Source organism: Podarcis liolepis (assembly GCF_965112155.1).
Source record: "Podarcis liolepis genome assembly, chromosome: 1".
NCBI classification, from domain to species: domain Eukaryota; kingdom Metazoa; phylum Chordata; class Lepidosauria; order Squamata; family Lacertidae; genus Podarcis; species Podarcis liolepis.
In genome coordinates this window covers 9,352,065-9,366,304 of record NC_139554.1, presented here as the reverse complement: position 1 = coordinate 9,366,304, position 14,240 = coordinate 9,352,065, and the positions used below count along the sequence as shown (strand labels likewise).

The window sequence follows — 14,240 nt, the reverse complement described above, 5'->3', positions numbered from 1 at the left end:
AATGTTTTTAGCTCACTGTTGATTTTAATTCTAGTTTGGTTTTTAACACCTGTCTTTTATTGACAATGTTAATGTTCGTTTTTGTGAACAGGAATAGTGGAGGCAGGGGGAGAACGAGAGCCGCTGTGGGTCTGAAGTGCTGGCTTCCATCTAGGCTGCCAAATCCGAGGCAGATCTCCAGGCTATTTTAAAAGTGCTTTTAGCCCATGGCTAGATCTTGCGCATGCCAAGTCCTCAAGGAGAGGCACACCTATTGACAGACAGTGCAAGTCCTGTAAGGGAAGCGAAAGGTCGTCCAACTTGGAATGGAGAAATCTCACAGCAGACCTTGGGGCATCGAGGGTTTTTTTGGTGCTTTTGGCAGGAAGTTCCAGCACGCAGGCAGGAGTGCTCCGGAGGCAGGGATGCTTTTGTAAGCTCTCAGCCAAAATTAAACTCCTTCCATCCATCTGGAAATAATGAGGAACTCCGCACTCTGAATTCTTGCCATTCCATTATAAGGTTTAATGTCATAATTTCATGTTAAGCTCCTATTTTCTGGAGAAACTCGCTTCCTTTGAGCATACGATTTTCAAGAGAGATGAAAGGCTCTCTCGGTTTAAAATACAAACCATCCCTTGGGATGATTTCGGGGGAGAGAGGGGAAAATGTTGTTGTTTCTACGCCATGAATAATATTGGCTTTGCCCAGAAGTGTTCGCAGCATAGCTAATCTGGAGGTTCCCCCCTTGGCATAAACACAATAGAAGTGGTGTTTACAAATCAAGATGGTTTTCCCACGTTTGTGACATTGTTAATTAATGCTTTTGAGAACTCAAAATAAGAGGCAATATTCTCCTGCCCTCTGGAACACTCTTGCGCGCGCGCGCACACACACACACACATACACACACACACACACACACACATATATATACACACACACACACACATACATACATACAGTGGTACCTCAGGTTACATACGCTTCAGGTTACATAAACTTCAGGTTGCAGACTCCGGTAACCCAGAAATAGTGCTTCAGGTTAAAAACTTTGCTTCAGGTTGAGAACAGAAATCGTGCTCCAGCGGTGCAGCAGCAGCAGGAGGCCCCATTAGCTAAAGTGGTGCTTCAGGTTAAGAACAGTTTCAGGTTAAGAACGGACCTCTGGAACAAATTAAGTACTTAACCCAAGGTACCACTGTATATATATATATATATGTGTGTGTGTGTGATTTTCCATAGCAGCCTCATCACAGCAATACCAATTTTATCCAATACTGGCCACAATATTTTGGTGCCAACCACATTCATTTCATGCAGGTATGAGCAGTGGCAGGACAATACTTCTGACCTACCTTACAGAATTGCTGTAAGGATTACTGAAATAATGTATATGAAAAGCTTTGAGTGCACTCCCCGATTAAATTCCAAGTACTGCTTCCACCCTCTGTTCCGGTGCAGGATCTCTTGCGACAAAGCCTTTTCTACAGTGGTCCTGAGCTCTCTCCCTGGGGAAGTGCAGCCTGCCCTTTTGCTGCTAGCTTTCTAGGGGCAGGGGGCAGGCTGTAGGCTGTATATTTTCCCCAAGTCTTTTTAAGCCTTCTGACTGTGGAGTAGACTTTTTCCATTCGTCATTAGGCTACCCTTCAGCTCCCTCTTGTGATTTTGCCTTTGCTGGTTATTTGATGGTTGCTGCTTATTTTTTTTAAGTTTGCTGTCTTCAATTGCTGCATTTCTTTTTGTTACCCACCATGAAGGCCCTTTGGCACAAAAGGAGGAATATAAATATTTTAATGAATAAAAGTATTAGGAACACTACCGTATTTTTCGCTCCATAGGACTCACTTTTCCCCCTCCAAAAATTGAGGGGAAATGTGTGTGCGTCCTATGGAGAGAATGCAGGCTCCTTGGCTTCAGCCATAGCAACGCAAAGCCTCTGAAGCGCAGAGGGAACGCTTTCTGTGCTCCGGAGGCTTCGCGTTGCTTTCGCTGAAGCCTGGAGAGCGCACCGACCCCTCTTGCTCTCCAGGCTTCAGGGATAGCCACCTGAAGGCTTTCGGAGCGCAGCGCAAGTTCCCGCTGCGTTCTGGAGGCTTCAGGTTCCTTTCGCTGAAGCCAGGAAAGTCTTGCTCTCCCGGCTTCAGCAAAAGGAACCCGAAGCCTGAGGAGTGCAGCCGGAACTTGCGCTGCGCTCGGAAGTCTTCAGGGATAGCCGCGCACAGCCCCTCCGGCAGGGAGAGGCTGCACGTGGCTATGGCTTCTTTAGCCGCATGCAGCCTCTCCCTGCCGGAGGGGTTGCACGCGGCTATGGCACAAGCCAAGGAAGTGAGCGTGCCATAGCCGCGCGCAACCCCTCCGGCAGGGAGAGGTTGCGCGCAGCCTGTACGCTGCTCTTTGGGGCTGGGGGGAAATAAGATTATTTTTTCTTGATTCCCCCCTCTAAAAACTACGTGCACCCTATGGTCCGGTGCGCCCTATGGAGCGAAAAATACAGTAATTCTCGGGCAATTCTTTCCCCTTTGTCTTGCTTTGAGGTTCAGGGTGGCTGCTTGGCCTCTATTTTAATAAAATCTTCTCCCAGACACCACATTACTTTCTCCAATGGCACCCAATTCTCCCTTAACATAGTTCCTTCTGTTCTCTTCTTTAAAACTGACTCAAAATACATATTCCCTTTCGGGCTATGCAATTTCAGCCATGTAAAGTAGGGGAAGGTCTCAGTGGCAGAGCATCCACTTTGCATGCCGATTCAATCCCTGACATCTCCAGATAGGGCGGAGACAAAACTCCTGTCCCAAAACTCTGGAGAGCTGCTGCCAGTCAGTGTAGACTCTACTGAGCTAGATGATCTGACTCAGCATAAGGCAGCTTTCTATGTTCCTAGTCCCTAGTTTTCTAAACTTCAATGAATGCAGTGTTTGGACCAAATCGAACTTGGAAGGTTTTGAAGCGATGCAGTCCTAGTTTTGGAACAGACCAGCCTCCCCGAAACTGGTGTCCTCTAAATGTTTCGGATCGCAGCTCCCAAAAGATCTAGCCTGCACCGATTCAAGCTGGCTGATCTTCTAGATACTGTCTAATTGTCTTGCTTGAAAGTGCTCCCATAGAAAGACACCCCTTCATACAGAATCATACAAGCTGGAAGGGACCCCAGGGGTCATTTAAATGCCCGTTCAACCTCTACTTAAAAATCTCCAAGGAAGGAGAGTCTACAACCTCCCGAGGAAGTACATTCCACTGACGAACAGCTCTTACTGTCAATAAGTTTTTCCTGGTGTTTAGTGGGAATCTCCTTTCTTGAACTTGAAGCCAACTACCTCCCTCCAGAGCAGGAAAAAACAAGCTTGCTCCATACAGTCCAGTATATCTGAAGGAGTGTCTCCACCCCCATCATCCAGCCTGGACTAAGGTCCAGGGCCGAGGGCCTTCTGGCGGTTCCCTCACTGCAAGAAGTGAGGTTACAGGGAACCAGGCAGAGGGCCTTCTCAGTAGTGGCGCCTGCCTTGTGGTACGCCCTCCCAGCAGATGTGAAGGCAATAAACAACTATAGTGGTACCTCGGGTTAAGTACTTAATTCGTTCCGGAGGTCCGTTCTTAACCTGAAACTGGTCTTAACCTGAAGCACCACTTTAGCTAATGGGGCCTCCTGCTGCTGCTGTGTCACCGCTGCACGATTTCTGAAGCCAAGTTCTTAACCCGAGGTAATATTTCTGTGTTAGCAGAGTCTGTAACCTGAAGCATATGTAACCTGAAGCGTATGTAACCTGAGGTACCACTGTATTTTACTTTTAAAAGACAACTGAAGGTGTTTAGGGAAGTTTTTAATGTCTGACGCTGTATTGTTTTTAATATTTGGTTGGAAGCCGCCCAGAGTGGCTGGGGAAACCCAGTCAGATGGGCAGGGTATAAATATTATTATTATTATTATTATTATTATTATTATTATTATTATTATTATTAATAATTCCAGGTGACAGCCCTTCAGATAGTTGAAGATGATTATCCTATCTCATCTCCAACTTCTCTTTTCCAGGCTAAACATACCCAGCTCCTTTGACCATTTCTCATAAGGCTTGGTTTCCAGACCCTTGATCATCTTAGTTGCTCTCCTCTGCTGCAGAAAGCTTCTAATCCTGCTTTCTTCTCCACCACCCCAATCCCCGAACCACCTTCTCCTTGATGTGTAACATTTTCAAAAGCAGGGAAACTAGAGAAACTAGAGGTATCCCCCCCAAACCTAGTTATATGTGAATTCTGAAGTGTCATAGACGTATGACAGGACTGTACCATGTCAATTTAATACATATGGTTTGAATTAGGTCTGTATTGACATTAAGGATGATTCATAAAATGGGAACTTTATCATTAATTGCACTGAAGTATAAAACAATACAGATTTTACAGTTCAGTTATGAAGTCAGGACACGTTGGCAAGGCAGAGTAATTTCACCATCATATTTTACTCCTCTGTTGAACTGTAAATTGTCTCATATGGCAGGCTTTAATCAAACTTAAGACCGGGCCTGGTTTCGATCTGTAAATCTAAGCACTCTGGAAGAAGGCTGCAGAGGGTTTGCAAGCTGTTTCTGTGAAACTGACAGTAACAGGTGTAGAAAGATTTCAGCAATTTTCAACCAACGTTCTGAGAAGACCACCTGTCTTGCTGGATTTTAGCCATAACGATTCCACATTTTGACACGAGACACATGATTATTCACTAATCGGCAAGGAGCAATTCACAAATGATCTTCACAAGCTGCAATCTCCACTAGGTCCCATTATGCGCCTAAGACCAGATCTAGGCAATGTTAACACAATGCCATTGGGCTCAGAGTTTCCTCGCTTGATTTTGTTAGCTACTGCATGTAGAAATAAAAATAAAAAATGGGAGAGAGGAAGCACTGTGGAAATCCTCCATCTTCTCTAGCTCCAGTATACGTTTGCAGGATCACAAAGGCTGCTTTGGTGAATGAAGACATAATTGGTTGGGAGTTTGGTTTGTGGTGGTTTTCAAAGCCCCAGACAGTCTCTTTCTGGCGTCCAATTGAGCGATTTTGCTTTAGACGTAGCCGGAAATGATCATTTGGACTGCTGCAAAGGTGGCAGGGATTCTTTCACTGATGAATCCAATCATAAATGATCAGGACTAAACTGACAATACCAAACAAGAGTCCAAGAACAAGCAGTGCACATGCCTGTGAAGAAAATCACACAAACGGTTTAATCCTAAGCAGGAGAAACCAGTTTACTCTTCTGTTACACATACAGAGTGGTGGACAGAAAATCGTTTTACCTCTTAGGTGGTAGAGGCTTTTAAACGGTTTAAATCAAAACAAACAGGATAAAAACCTCTCCTTGGTATGCAGACATCACTGAGAATAAGACATCTATTCACGAAAACTGGGTTAGGAAACAATTACACCAAAGAATTTGCCCTTTCAACTGGGTAAGGCTGCAGTGACCTCCAAGGCAGTAATGGCTAGACATAACTGCATATGATCTGCTATTGGTTGGGGGGGGGAAGCCTTCAACATTATGATCCTAAACTCCTTGAAATGGCACAAGTCAGAGAGGGCCATGAGCTTTAGCAACTGCTTTAAGTACCTTCCACATTAGCATTCCAAAACAAAGAACTTAGGTTGGCATCTTACCCCAAGCTTCTGTCTCGATATAAAATCCTCTGTGCTAATCTTCAGATAAAACAGCCCAGGGTACACGAAGAGCAAGCAGGTGGAAGTGGTTGAGCCTTTAACAAGATGGTGGGGGGGTGTTATTTAGTCACGGCGAGGCTTGCATGCAGATATTTTTAGACTATAGGATTGGGGAAGATGAAAGCACACAAACTTACCAACCACTCCAAAAAGGTGTCTGATGTCAGGCACATACATGGCAATCAAGAAAACTGTCGCATTGAGTGCCAAAGTGACAAGAATGTGGCAGATCAGGGAGAAAGGAAGATGTGAAAAAAACACCATCATCACAGCCTTCCTCGCCTGCGGAATTCAAAGGAGAAAAATAAAAGCCTATCAGACCAGTAATAAATAAATCTGAAGTTCACTGGGTGGAATTCAACGTAGCGCTAAGAGGGGTATTGCATGCATGGAACAAGGTCCACTTGCACAATGCAACTTCCCTGTGCACTCCTTAAACCTGTTCTGGGTCTCCCCCACCCCCAGAGTACATTTAGGGGAGGCAGGAGGAACAGGGGTCAAGGCCTGCCGTGCAAGTGGACCTTGTTCCACACTTAACAACTTAATTGAATCCCGTCCATTACTGAATCCCCACAAAACAAAGCAAAATAAAAAATTGGCATCTGGATTCTTGTTTCACCAGACTGTCGATTTGCACAAAGGACCAATATCTTAACACATTACACATAAATTGTGTGGAAGCCATGATTAGCTGCAGTTCCCTGTTGGGTATATAAAAAAGGTAAAGGGTCCCCTGACCATTAGGTCCAGTCGTGACCGACTCTGGGGTTGCGGCGCTCATCTCGCTTTATTGGCCGAGGGAGCCGGTGTACAGCTTCCAGGTCGTGTGGCCAGCATGACTAAGCCGCTTCTGGCGAACCAGAGCAGAGCACGGAAACGCCGTTTACCTTCCCGCCAGGGCGGTACCCATTTATCTACTTGCACTTTGAGGTGCTTTCGAACAGCTAGGTTGGCAGGAGCAGGGACCGAGCAACGGGAGCTCACCCCGTCACGGGGATTCGAACTGCTGACCTTCTGATCGGCAAGTCCTAGGCTCTGTGGTTTAACCCACAGCACCACCTGCGTATAAACTAGGTTGTAAACAGAGGCAAGGGTGATTTGCCAGGGGGCGGGGCTGACATCACATGTGGAACTTCAGGACGTTGGGAGGAGCCGGGGGAGGAGCTGAGCACGGTGGCAGCTTCAATGGCCAGTGGCTCCTCCTCCTGCCGCTGCCACCGGAAATGACCTTCCTTCATCTTTGTGGCAGGAGGAGAGGAAGGAGTCAATCCCTGAAGCCCTGCTGTGCTCTGCTCCGCATTCAACATCCTCCACCCGCTGATTTTTTGGGGACACTAGGGGGGTGGGGCTGGCACCCTCCCAAAATAATTGGGGGGGAGGGCACAGCCCCCAGGAGTTGGCACCCCTGGTGGGAATCCTGAACTTGTTACTACATAATGTGTGAACTGGCCATAAGAGCACTTGCACTCTTCTTGCTCAAGAGTGTTTCCTGATCTGCTTTTCCAAACAAAGGGGGAAAGGTATGCCATGGGGGGTAAAACAGCTTTCAGGAGTCTGAATAAGTAATGAAGCACAGAATTTCCCTCTGCTGATACTCTAATCAAATGTGCAGCCACCTCCCATAAACACTATTCATTTTTTAAAAGCGGTTTGGAGCCAATGTTATATATGCCTGTGTGACATCTAGTTTGGCCCCAATACAGCGGGGGATTTCAGAAATGGCTGCGGCCAGCAGCAGTTTTGTGGTTTTCTACAATCCCTGTTAAAAACTTAAAGTAAACTCCATGTCAGGAAGATCAGTTTTGAGCTTGCTTGCAGGAAATCATTAGCAAAGGCCACTTCTTGCTGACTCCTATTTACATTAAAATGCACGCTTGCTTGAAAACCAAATATGAAGAAAACAGAAACAAAACAAAACAAAATCAAACCAAATAAACTTTAGGAACACCACATTCTGCAAACTGCAAGCAATGCTGTGAGTCAACTCAGATCTAAAACTCGTTAAAAAAGAAGAAGAAAGAAAGCACAAATTAGCTTAGCGGTTTAGGCCTTGTTCCTTTGCCGCTGTTAACGGAACATACACAAGCACAGCACTCTGATCCACCGCAAGACAAATGGATGAGACAGCCAAGACTAGGATGGCGGGGCCTGCAAATAATTAAGGGAGCCACTTTTGCTGGGCCAGCAATCAGGTCTTTTGCAATACTTACAGGGAAGTGGATTAGGGGCACCGTCAGCAGCACCGCAAAGAGGATGCCCAGTTTTACAGTCATGATTACAGTGTCATGGGGCAGGTACGTGCTGTATCCTTGCAGCAATTCTGAGTCCACATGGTCTGAAATTTTGGAGGGGAAAGGTTATTAAAACTGCAAGCCGCAATCTGAATTGGACCCCACCCATACAATAAACAGCAGGCTCGTGCTTTTGCAGGGGTTCTTAAACTGTTCGGAGATTGCTGGCAAGTAAGCAGGGGTTCTTAAGGTGAAGATTAGTTAGAGTATACAAGTTTCCCTGAAAAACTGCCCACCACTTGTTTTAAACCTGCAAAGAGCGATTGCAGAAAAGATATTGGCACGTTTTAGAGACTTGTTCAAATGGGATGGTCGCACCAGCCCCACTGTTAAGACAGTGTTAAGCCTCGTGGGTCACACGATTTCACAGGCCTCCGCCATCACTTATGAAGAAACAGGAATTAATACTTTAAAAACATACCATAAAAAGTGAGGTATCCAAATAGCGCTGACACAAAATAAACCAGAAAGCTCAGGCTAATCCCAGTGTTGGCTACTTTCTGCATCCTGCTTTTGGATGGACTACAAACACAGAGAGAAAAATAAGACATTATTCAAGACTTTAGGAGGAGGAGTATGAAAATGCAGGAAAGAAGTTGCTATTGACTGTTTCACATCTTCCCAATGTGCATATGAAACAGGTTTCTGAGCTGGCCTACCACTAAAACTGTGAAACAATTCTTGAAAACTGTCGAATCTTAATTAGTCAACTGAATGTTACTTTCAAACGGTCAATCATAATTTCTGAGTAACGATTCAAATGTCACAAAGTAACGTGCACACTTTCAAGTTCTCAAGAACTCTTTATCAGGGAAGATGTTATACCAAGCGGGGTGAGGGGGGGGGAGTAGAGGAAAGAGAACAAAACAAAAATAACAATAACAAAATTGCCTGCATCCAGACTTAGATTCAAGAGGGAGAGTACAGACAGTCTCTGCTACGCCCTGCAGGTCTCAGGACACACCTAGCTAACAGGTAATGTTTTGAAACATAGGACCGGATGCAGTTAACAAGACCAACCAGCAGAAGCCAATGCAAGTTTTTCCACTAGTGCAATGGGGCTTTTTCCTCTCTTCCCCCCATTGGCCCGGGGGGGGGGAGGGGAGGGCAAGATAACCCTCAGAACAGCGGGGTGGGGAGAGAGAGGGAATTGCTCTGTCTGTTAAGCTGAAATGCTTATGCCGAGGGAATGATTGCTACAGTGCTACGTTGAATACCTCCCAGAAAGTCTACCAATTACGCAGATCTGTTTCCAGCCTTACGTGAAATACGTTGGTCCCTTGCTGGGCAAAGAGCAGACGTAAAGAGGAACAAGGCAGGCTTTGTGTTAGCATTGCTAGAGATTAAAGTTACCGTATTTTTCGCTCTATAACACGCAGATTTTTTCTCCTTAAAAGGAAGGGGAAATGTCTGTGCGTGTTATGCAGCGAATGTGTGCTCCCTGGAGCCGAAAAATGAGGCAAAAATCAAACCGCGCTTCAGGGAGAAGGAAGCTCCGTGAGAGAGGAAGCTGTTGCTTTCCTGCATTCTGCCTCAGGGTCTTACTGCCCACCCTGCTCTGTTTCGTTACTGTGTTTGCTCAAACGGAACAAAGAGGGGGGAAAGCCCCTCCCCTCCAGGCAAGAAGAGAGGAAAGCAGAGCGTCCTTCGTTCTATCCTCTCCCTGCTCCGGAGGGAACAATGTTTGTGAAGGGAGAGAGATTACAGGTTCGGCTTAAAATTCTGATTTGACTTCCTGCTTTTTGTTTTTGGAGACACACAGCATTCAAATATGCTTTCTTCCATTTAAAAGGATGAAATCCTTAAACAGTGTTTTGCCTGTAAATTCATGCGATCTGGAAGATTACAGTGTCTGTACCTCTTAAGGGATGGCAAAGCTTAGGTTTCGCTGCTAAATAGTTCTTAATGCAGATAAAATGCTTTCTTCTGTCATGCTGGTGGGAGGGAGAGGGAGAGGGAGAGGGAGAGGGAGAGAGAGAGAGAGAGAGAGAGAGAGCACGCTGGCTGGCTTGTGTGGGTGGGTGGGGGGAAACTTTTGCCTTCCTTTCCTCACGTTATAGCCCTCTCCTGCATTCTTAGCCTTCTGTGTTTTTCCTTCCCTCCCCACTTAAAATGTGGTTACAAAGCATGGATCCACATGGATCCTCAGGATCTTTGCATTGGGTCACCCCAAATTCACCATCAGAGCACACAGCATGTCCATGGCTACAGCCTGCCCCCCCAAAATCACACACCCATTGTTGCCTGGGGCTGCAATGGTGCAAAAACGTGGTTACAAAGCATGGATCCACATGGATCCTCAGGATCTTTGCATTGGGTCAGCCAAAATTCACCATCAGAGCACATAGCATGTCCATGGCTACAGCCTGCCCCCCCCCCCCAAAATCACGCACCCACTGTTGCCTGGGGCTGCAATGGTGCAAAAACGTGGTTACAAAGCATGGATCCACAGGGATTCTCAGGATTTTTGCATTGGGTCACCCCAAATTCACCATCAGAGCACATAGCATGTCCATGGCTACAGCCTGCCCCCCCCCCCAAAATCACGCACCCACTGTTGCCTGGGGCTGCAATGGTGCAAAAACGTGGTTACAAAGCATGGATCCACAGGGATTCTCAGGATTTTTGCATTGGGTCACCCCAAATTCACCATCAGAGCACATAGCATGTCCATGGCTACAGCCTGCCCCCCCCCCAAAATCACGCACCACTGTTGCCTGGGGCTGCAATGGTGCAAAAACGTGGTTACAAAGCATGGATCCACAGGGATTCTCAGGATTTTTGCATTGGGTCACCCCAAATTCACCATCAGATCACATGTCTGTGGCCACAGCATGAAGCACAAAAATGATACGTCCACTGTTTCATTCAGAATATTTTTTCCCTTGTTTTCCTCCTCTAAAAACGATGTGCGTGTTATGGTCAGGTGCGTGTTATAGAGCGAAAAATACGGTAGGTGGTGTTTTATTCAAATAAGGGAACTGTGACCCAAAGGGGAGATGTACCTACTGGTGGGAGGGAACGTAAACCTCAAAAAGCGAAGTTCCTGTTCAAAAACATCTGCCTTGGATATTAACTCAGGTTTTAAATATGTAACTGCCATAGGTAAATTGCTTCGAGATATCTCATGGGAAGCAATTCATAAATGAAGCAGTAAGGTAAAGGTAAAGTGGCCCCTGACCATTAGGTCCAGTCGCGGACAACTCTGGGGTTGCGGTGCTCATCTCGCTTTACTGGCCGAGGGAACCGGGGTACAGCTTCCGGGTCATGTGGCCAGCATGACTAAGCCGCTTCTGGCGAAACCAGAGCAGCGCACGGAAACACCGTTTACCTTCCCGCCAGAGCGGTTCCTGTTTATCTACTTGCACTTTGACGTGCTTTCGAACTGCTAGGTTGGCAGGAGCAGGGACCAAACAATGGGAGCTCACCCCGTCGCGGGGATTCGAACCGCCGACCTTCTGATCGGCAAGTCCTAGGCTCTGTGGTTTAACCCACAGCACCACCTGCGTCCCAAATGAAGCAGTAGCCCAACAATATCTGGTGACTCAAGGTTAGAGAAGGCAGCTTTAGAGGACTGGTCCAGTCTATTGGGAGAATCAGACATATAATAAATTTGGCATTCCTTTTGGACATGAACACTAAATGAATCAGGAAGCTTATGTTCTGAGAATGGCAGCAGTCACAGCCAACAACATTTTTTTAAAAAAATGATACGCATTTACAAATCACATGTTACCTTTGGAGCTCGCAATAAATTGGCAACACTGATGTATGGCAGAGAAAGGAGAAAGCCATCGTTGGAATGGCATATGCACTCTGCCAAAAAAAGAAAAGGAAAATGGAAGAAAAGTCACACAGCTGAAATGCAACCTATAAATATTTGATACTCATTTCTATAACCTTCCTGGGTGGAATCTAGACACATATTAAAAACGTTGTGAAAATCCTTTTTTTAAAAAAAAAGTTGTGAAAAATATATTGAATTTGCCGTAGCTCACGATCGCCATCTAGTGTCACATTTTTATAATGCACTTTACAACACACTTAAAACATTTTATTTACAGCTGTCCAAGGGTTATGATGCTTTTAATTTTTTTTACTGTTTTTAATGTCATATTTTGTTGTTACGTACACCCTGGGCATTTTTTATGCCCAGTAAGGTAGGATACAAATGTTTATAATAAAACAAGAGCTGGGTTGAACAGATTCTCAAAGGGCTGCTGAGGAAGGACCACAGGTGAGTGGCAGAGCAATTGCTTTGCATGCAAACAGTTCCAGGTTCACTCCCTGGCACCTCCAGGTAGGCCTGGGAATGTCCCGTCTGAAACTATTCTGCAGAGCCACCGCCCATCAGGGCAGACAGTGCTAAGCTAGATGGACAATGGCCTCATTCTAAATTAACCCTTTGTTTTAGCCATATGCCGACAGGGCTTTGAACAGTTAAATTCCACACTCATATTATTTTTATCACCAGAGCAGGGTGCAACACAACACGCACAAACTGAGAAACCCTGGCTTAGCCCAATGCTTAAATACATTTTTGCAAACTCTTGTGATCTGTTAAGAGGATGATTTAAGATTACCTCTGCGGAAAACTTAAACAGCGCTGCTTTACAATCTTCAGTAGAATTTGAGGCCTGTGTAGGACAGAGAGGCAAAAAATGAGGCTCATCGGCTGGCTTCCCACCCCATAATTTTATAACAAATACTCTGAAATCCATAACTCCAGATCACAGTAACATTGCTTCAACACTCATCCACCACCAGCTGTGCACCTTCACTACACCGCAACCCAAAACACATCAGAAATGGTTGCAAATGTGCGTATGGATACTTCCTTAACCTCCCGCTTATCCCTAGACAAGCTATTATGGAGGAAGTCATGTCATCCTTCCATTATAAGAAGCACAACTTTCTTTGCAAATCACTCAGTGCAGGCATGTCAGCATAAGAACATAACAAGAACCCTGCTGGATCAGGCTGGTGAAACATCCCCCCCCAGTCCACCATCTTGTTCTCATGGTGGCCAACCCAAAGCCCATGAGATGCCTTCAAGCAGGATCTGAGTGCAACTGCACTCTCCCTTCCTGTGGTTTCCAGCAATTGGTATTCAGAAGCATTGCTGCCTTTGACAGTGTAGGCAGAACATGGCCATCAGCACCCATGAATTTGTCTAATCCTCTTTTAAAGCCATCCATTCAGGGTTATATAAACTTCTGTATGGACTTCTCATAACAGACGAATGTATGCCTCCAGAATAGCCTGCGCCCAGATGTCTGTCATTTACTATTTTCTAAATAAAAAAATTCCTTCCAGTAGCACCTTAAAGACCAACTAAGTTAGTTCTTGGTATGAGCTTTCGTGTGAGAAGGTGGGGAGGGGTATTACTCAGAAGGGTGGTGGGAATGGGTGATTGGCAGATAGCTGAGATGAGCCTGTTGACGACTCTTAACGACTGCAATAGGTCTTACAGGAAAAGGCAAGGGGTGAGAAGGTGAAAAATGGCTTAGTCATGTATAATGAGATAAGAATCCAATGTCTCTGTTCAGACCAGGTCTCTCCATGGTTTTAAGTTTGGTAATGAGTTGCAATTCAGCAGCTTCTCTTTCCAGTCTATTTCTGAAATTCCTTTGTAGTAAAACAGCAACTTTGAGATCTTGTATAGAATGTCCTGGGAGATTGAAGTGTTCTCCTACTGGTTTCTCTGTTTTGTGATTCTTGATGTCTGATTTATGTCCGTTTATTCTTTGGCATTAGGTTTGGCCTGTTTGTCCAATATAGAGAGCTGAAGGACACTGTTGGCATTTGATGGCATACACAATGTTAGACGATGAGCAATTAAATAGTCCCGAGATGGTATGTGTGATGTTGTAGTAATACCCCTCCCCACCTTCTCACTATATAGAAGGATCTGGCAACTTCTGTTTCAGTGTATCTGAAGAAGTGTGCATGCACACGAAAGCTCATACCAAGAACTAACTTAGTTGGTCTTTAAGGTGCTACTGGAAGGAATTTTTTTATTTTGACTATGGCAGACCAACACGGCTACCTATCTGTAACTGTTACTATTTTCTGACATTTATACCGTGCCATTCTTCCAACATGGAACTCAAGGTGGTATACATGGTTCCCAGGTAGTTGCCCATCCATACACCAGACCTGCTTAGCTTCAGCAAGGAGCTGACATTACTGGACACATACTATACACTGGGACTTCAAGTCTTTCTGGAACCTGAAGCTGTGCAACGTTCAGGAG

At 45.5% G+C, this 14,240-nt stretch overlaps 1 protein-coding gene and 1 long non-coding RNA gene across 3 annotated transcripts in view; one reads left to right on the top strand and one right to left on the bottom strand.

Moving 5' to 3' along the window:
* Window positions 1-4,132, top strand: part of LOC310685880 — a 45,734-nt gene extending 41,602 nt beyond the window's left edge. Inside the window, exon 4 of the long non-coding RNA XR_014515582.1 lies at window positions 4,016-4,132. This is a non-coding gene — a long non-coding RNA (uncharacterized lncRNA). The remainder of the gene's footprint in view (window positions 1-4,015) is intronic.
* A 132-nt stretch (window positions 4,133-4,264) lies between these two features.
* SLC38A6 (solute carrier family 38 member 6) overlaps window positions 4,265-14,240 on the bottom strand; it is a 54,343-nt gene continuing 44,367 nt past the window's right edge. For both annotated transcript variants that reach the window (XM_083519248.1, XM_083519247.1), the window contains exons 10-16: window positions 12,568-12,621; window positions 11,721-11,800; window positions 8,406-8,506; window positions 7,904-8,028; window positions 5,831-5,975; window positions 5,634-5,728; window positions 4,265-5,177 (exon numbers count right to left, since the gene is read on the bottom strand). In XM_083519248.1, coding sequence (XP_083375374.1) covers window positions 5,097-5,177; window positions 5,634-5,728; window positions 5,831-5,975; window positions 7,904-8,028; window positions 8,406-8,506; window positions 11,721-11,800; window positions 12,568-12,621 — 681 coding nt within the window. In that variant the 3' untranslated portion in view covers window positions 4,265-5,096. The remainder of the gene's footprint in view (window positions 5,178-5,633; window positions 5,729-5,830; window positions 5,976-7,903; window positions 8,029-8,405; window positions 8,507-11,720; window positions 11,801-12,567; window positions 12,622-14,240) is intronic.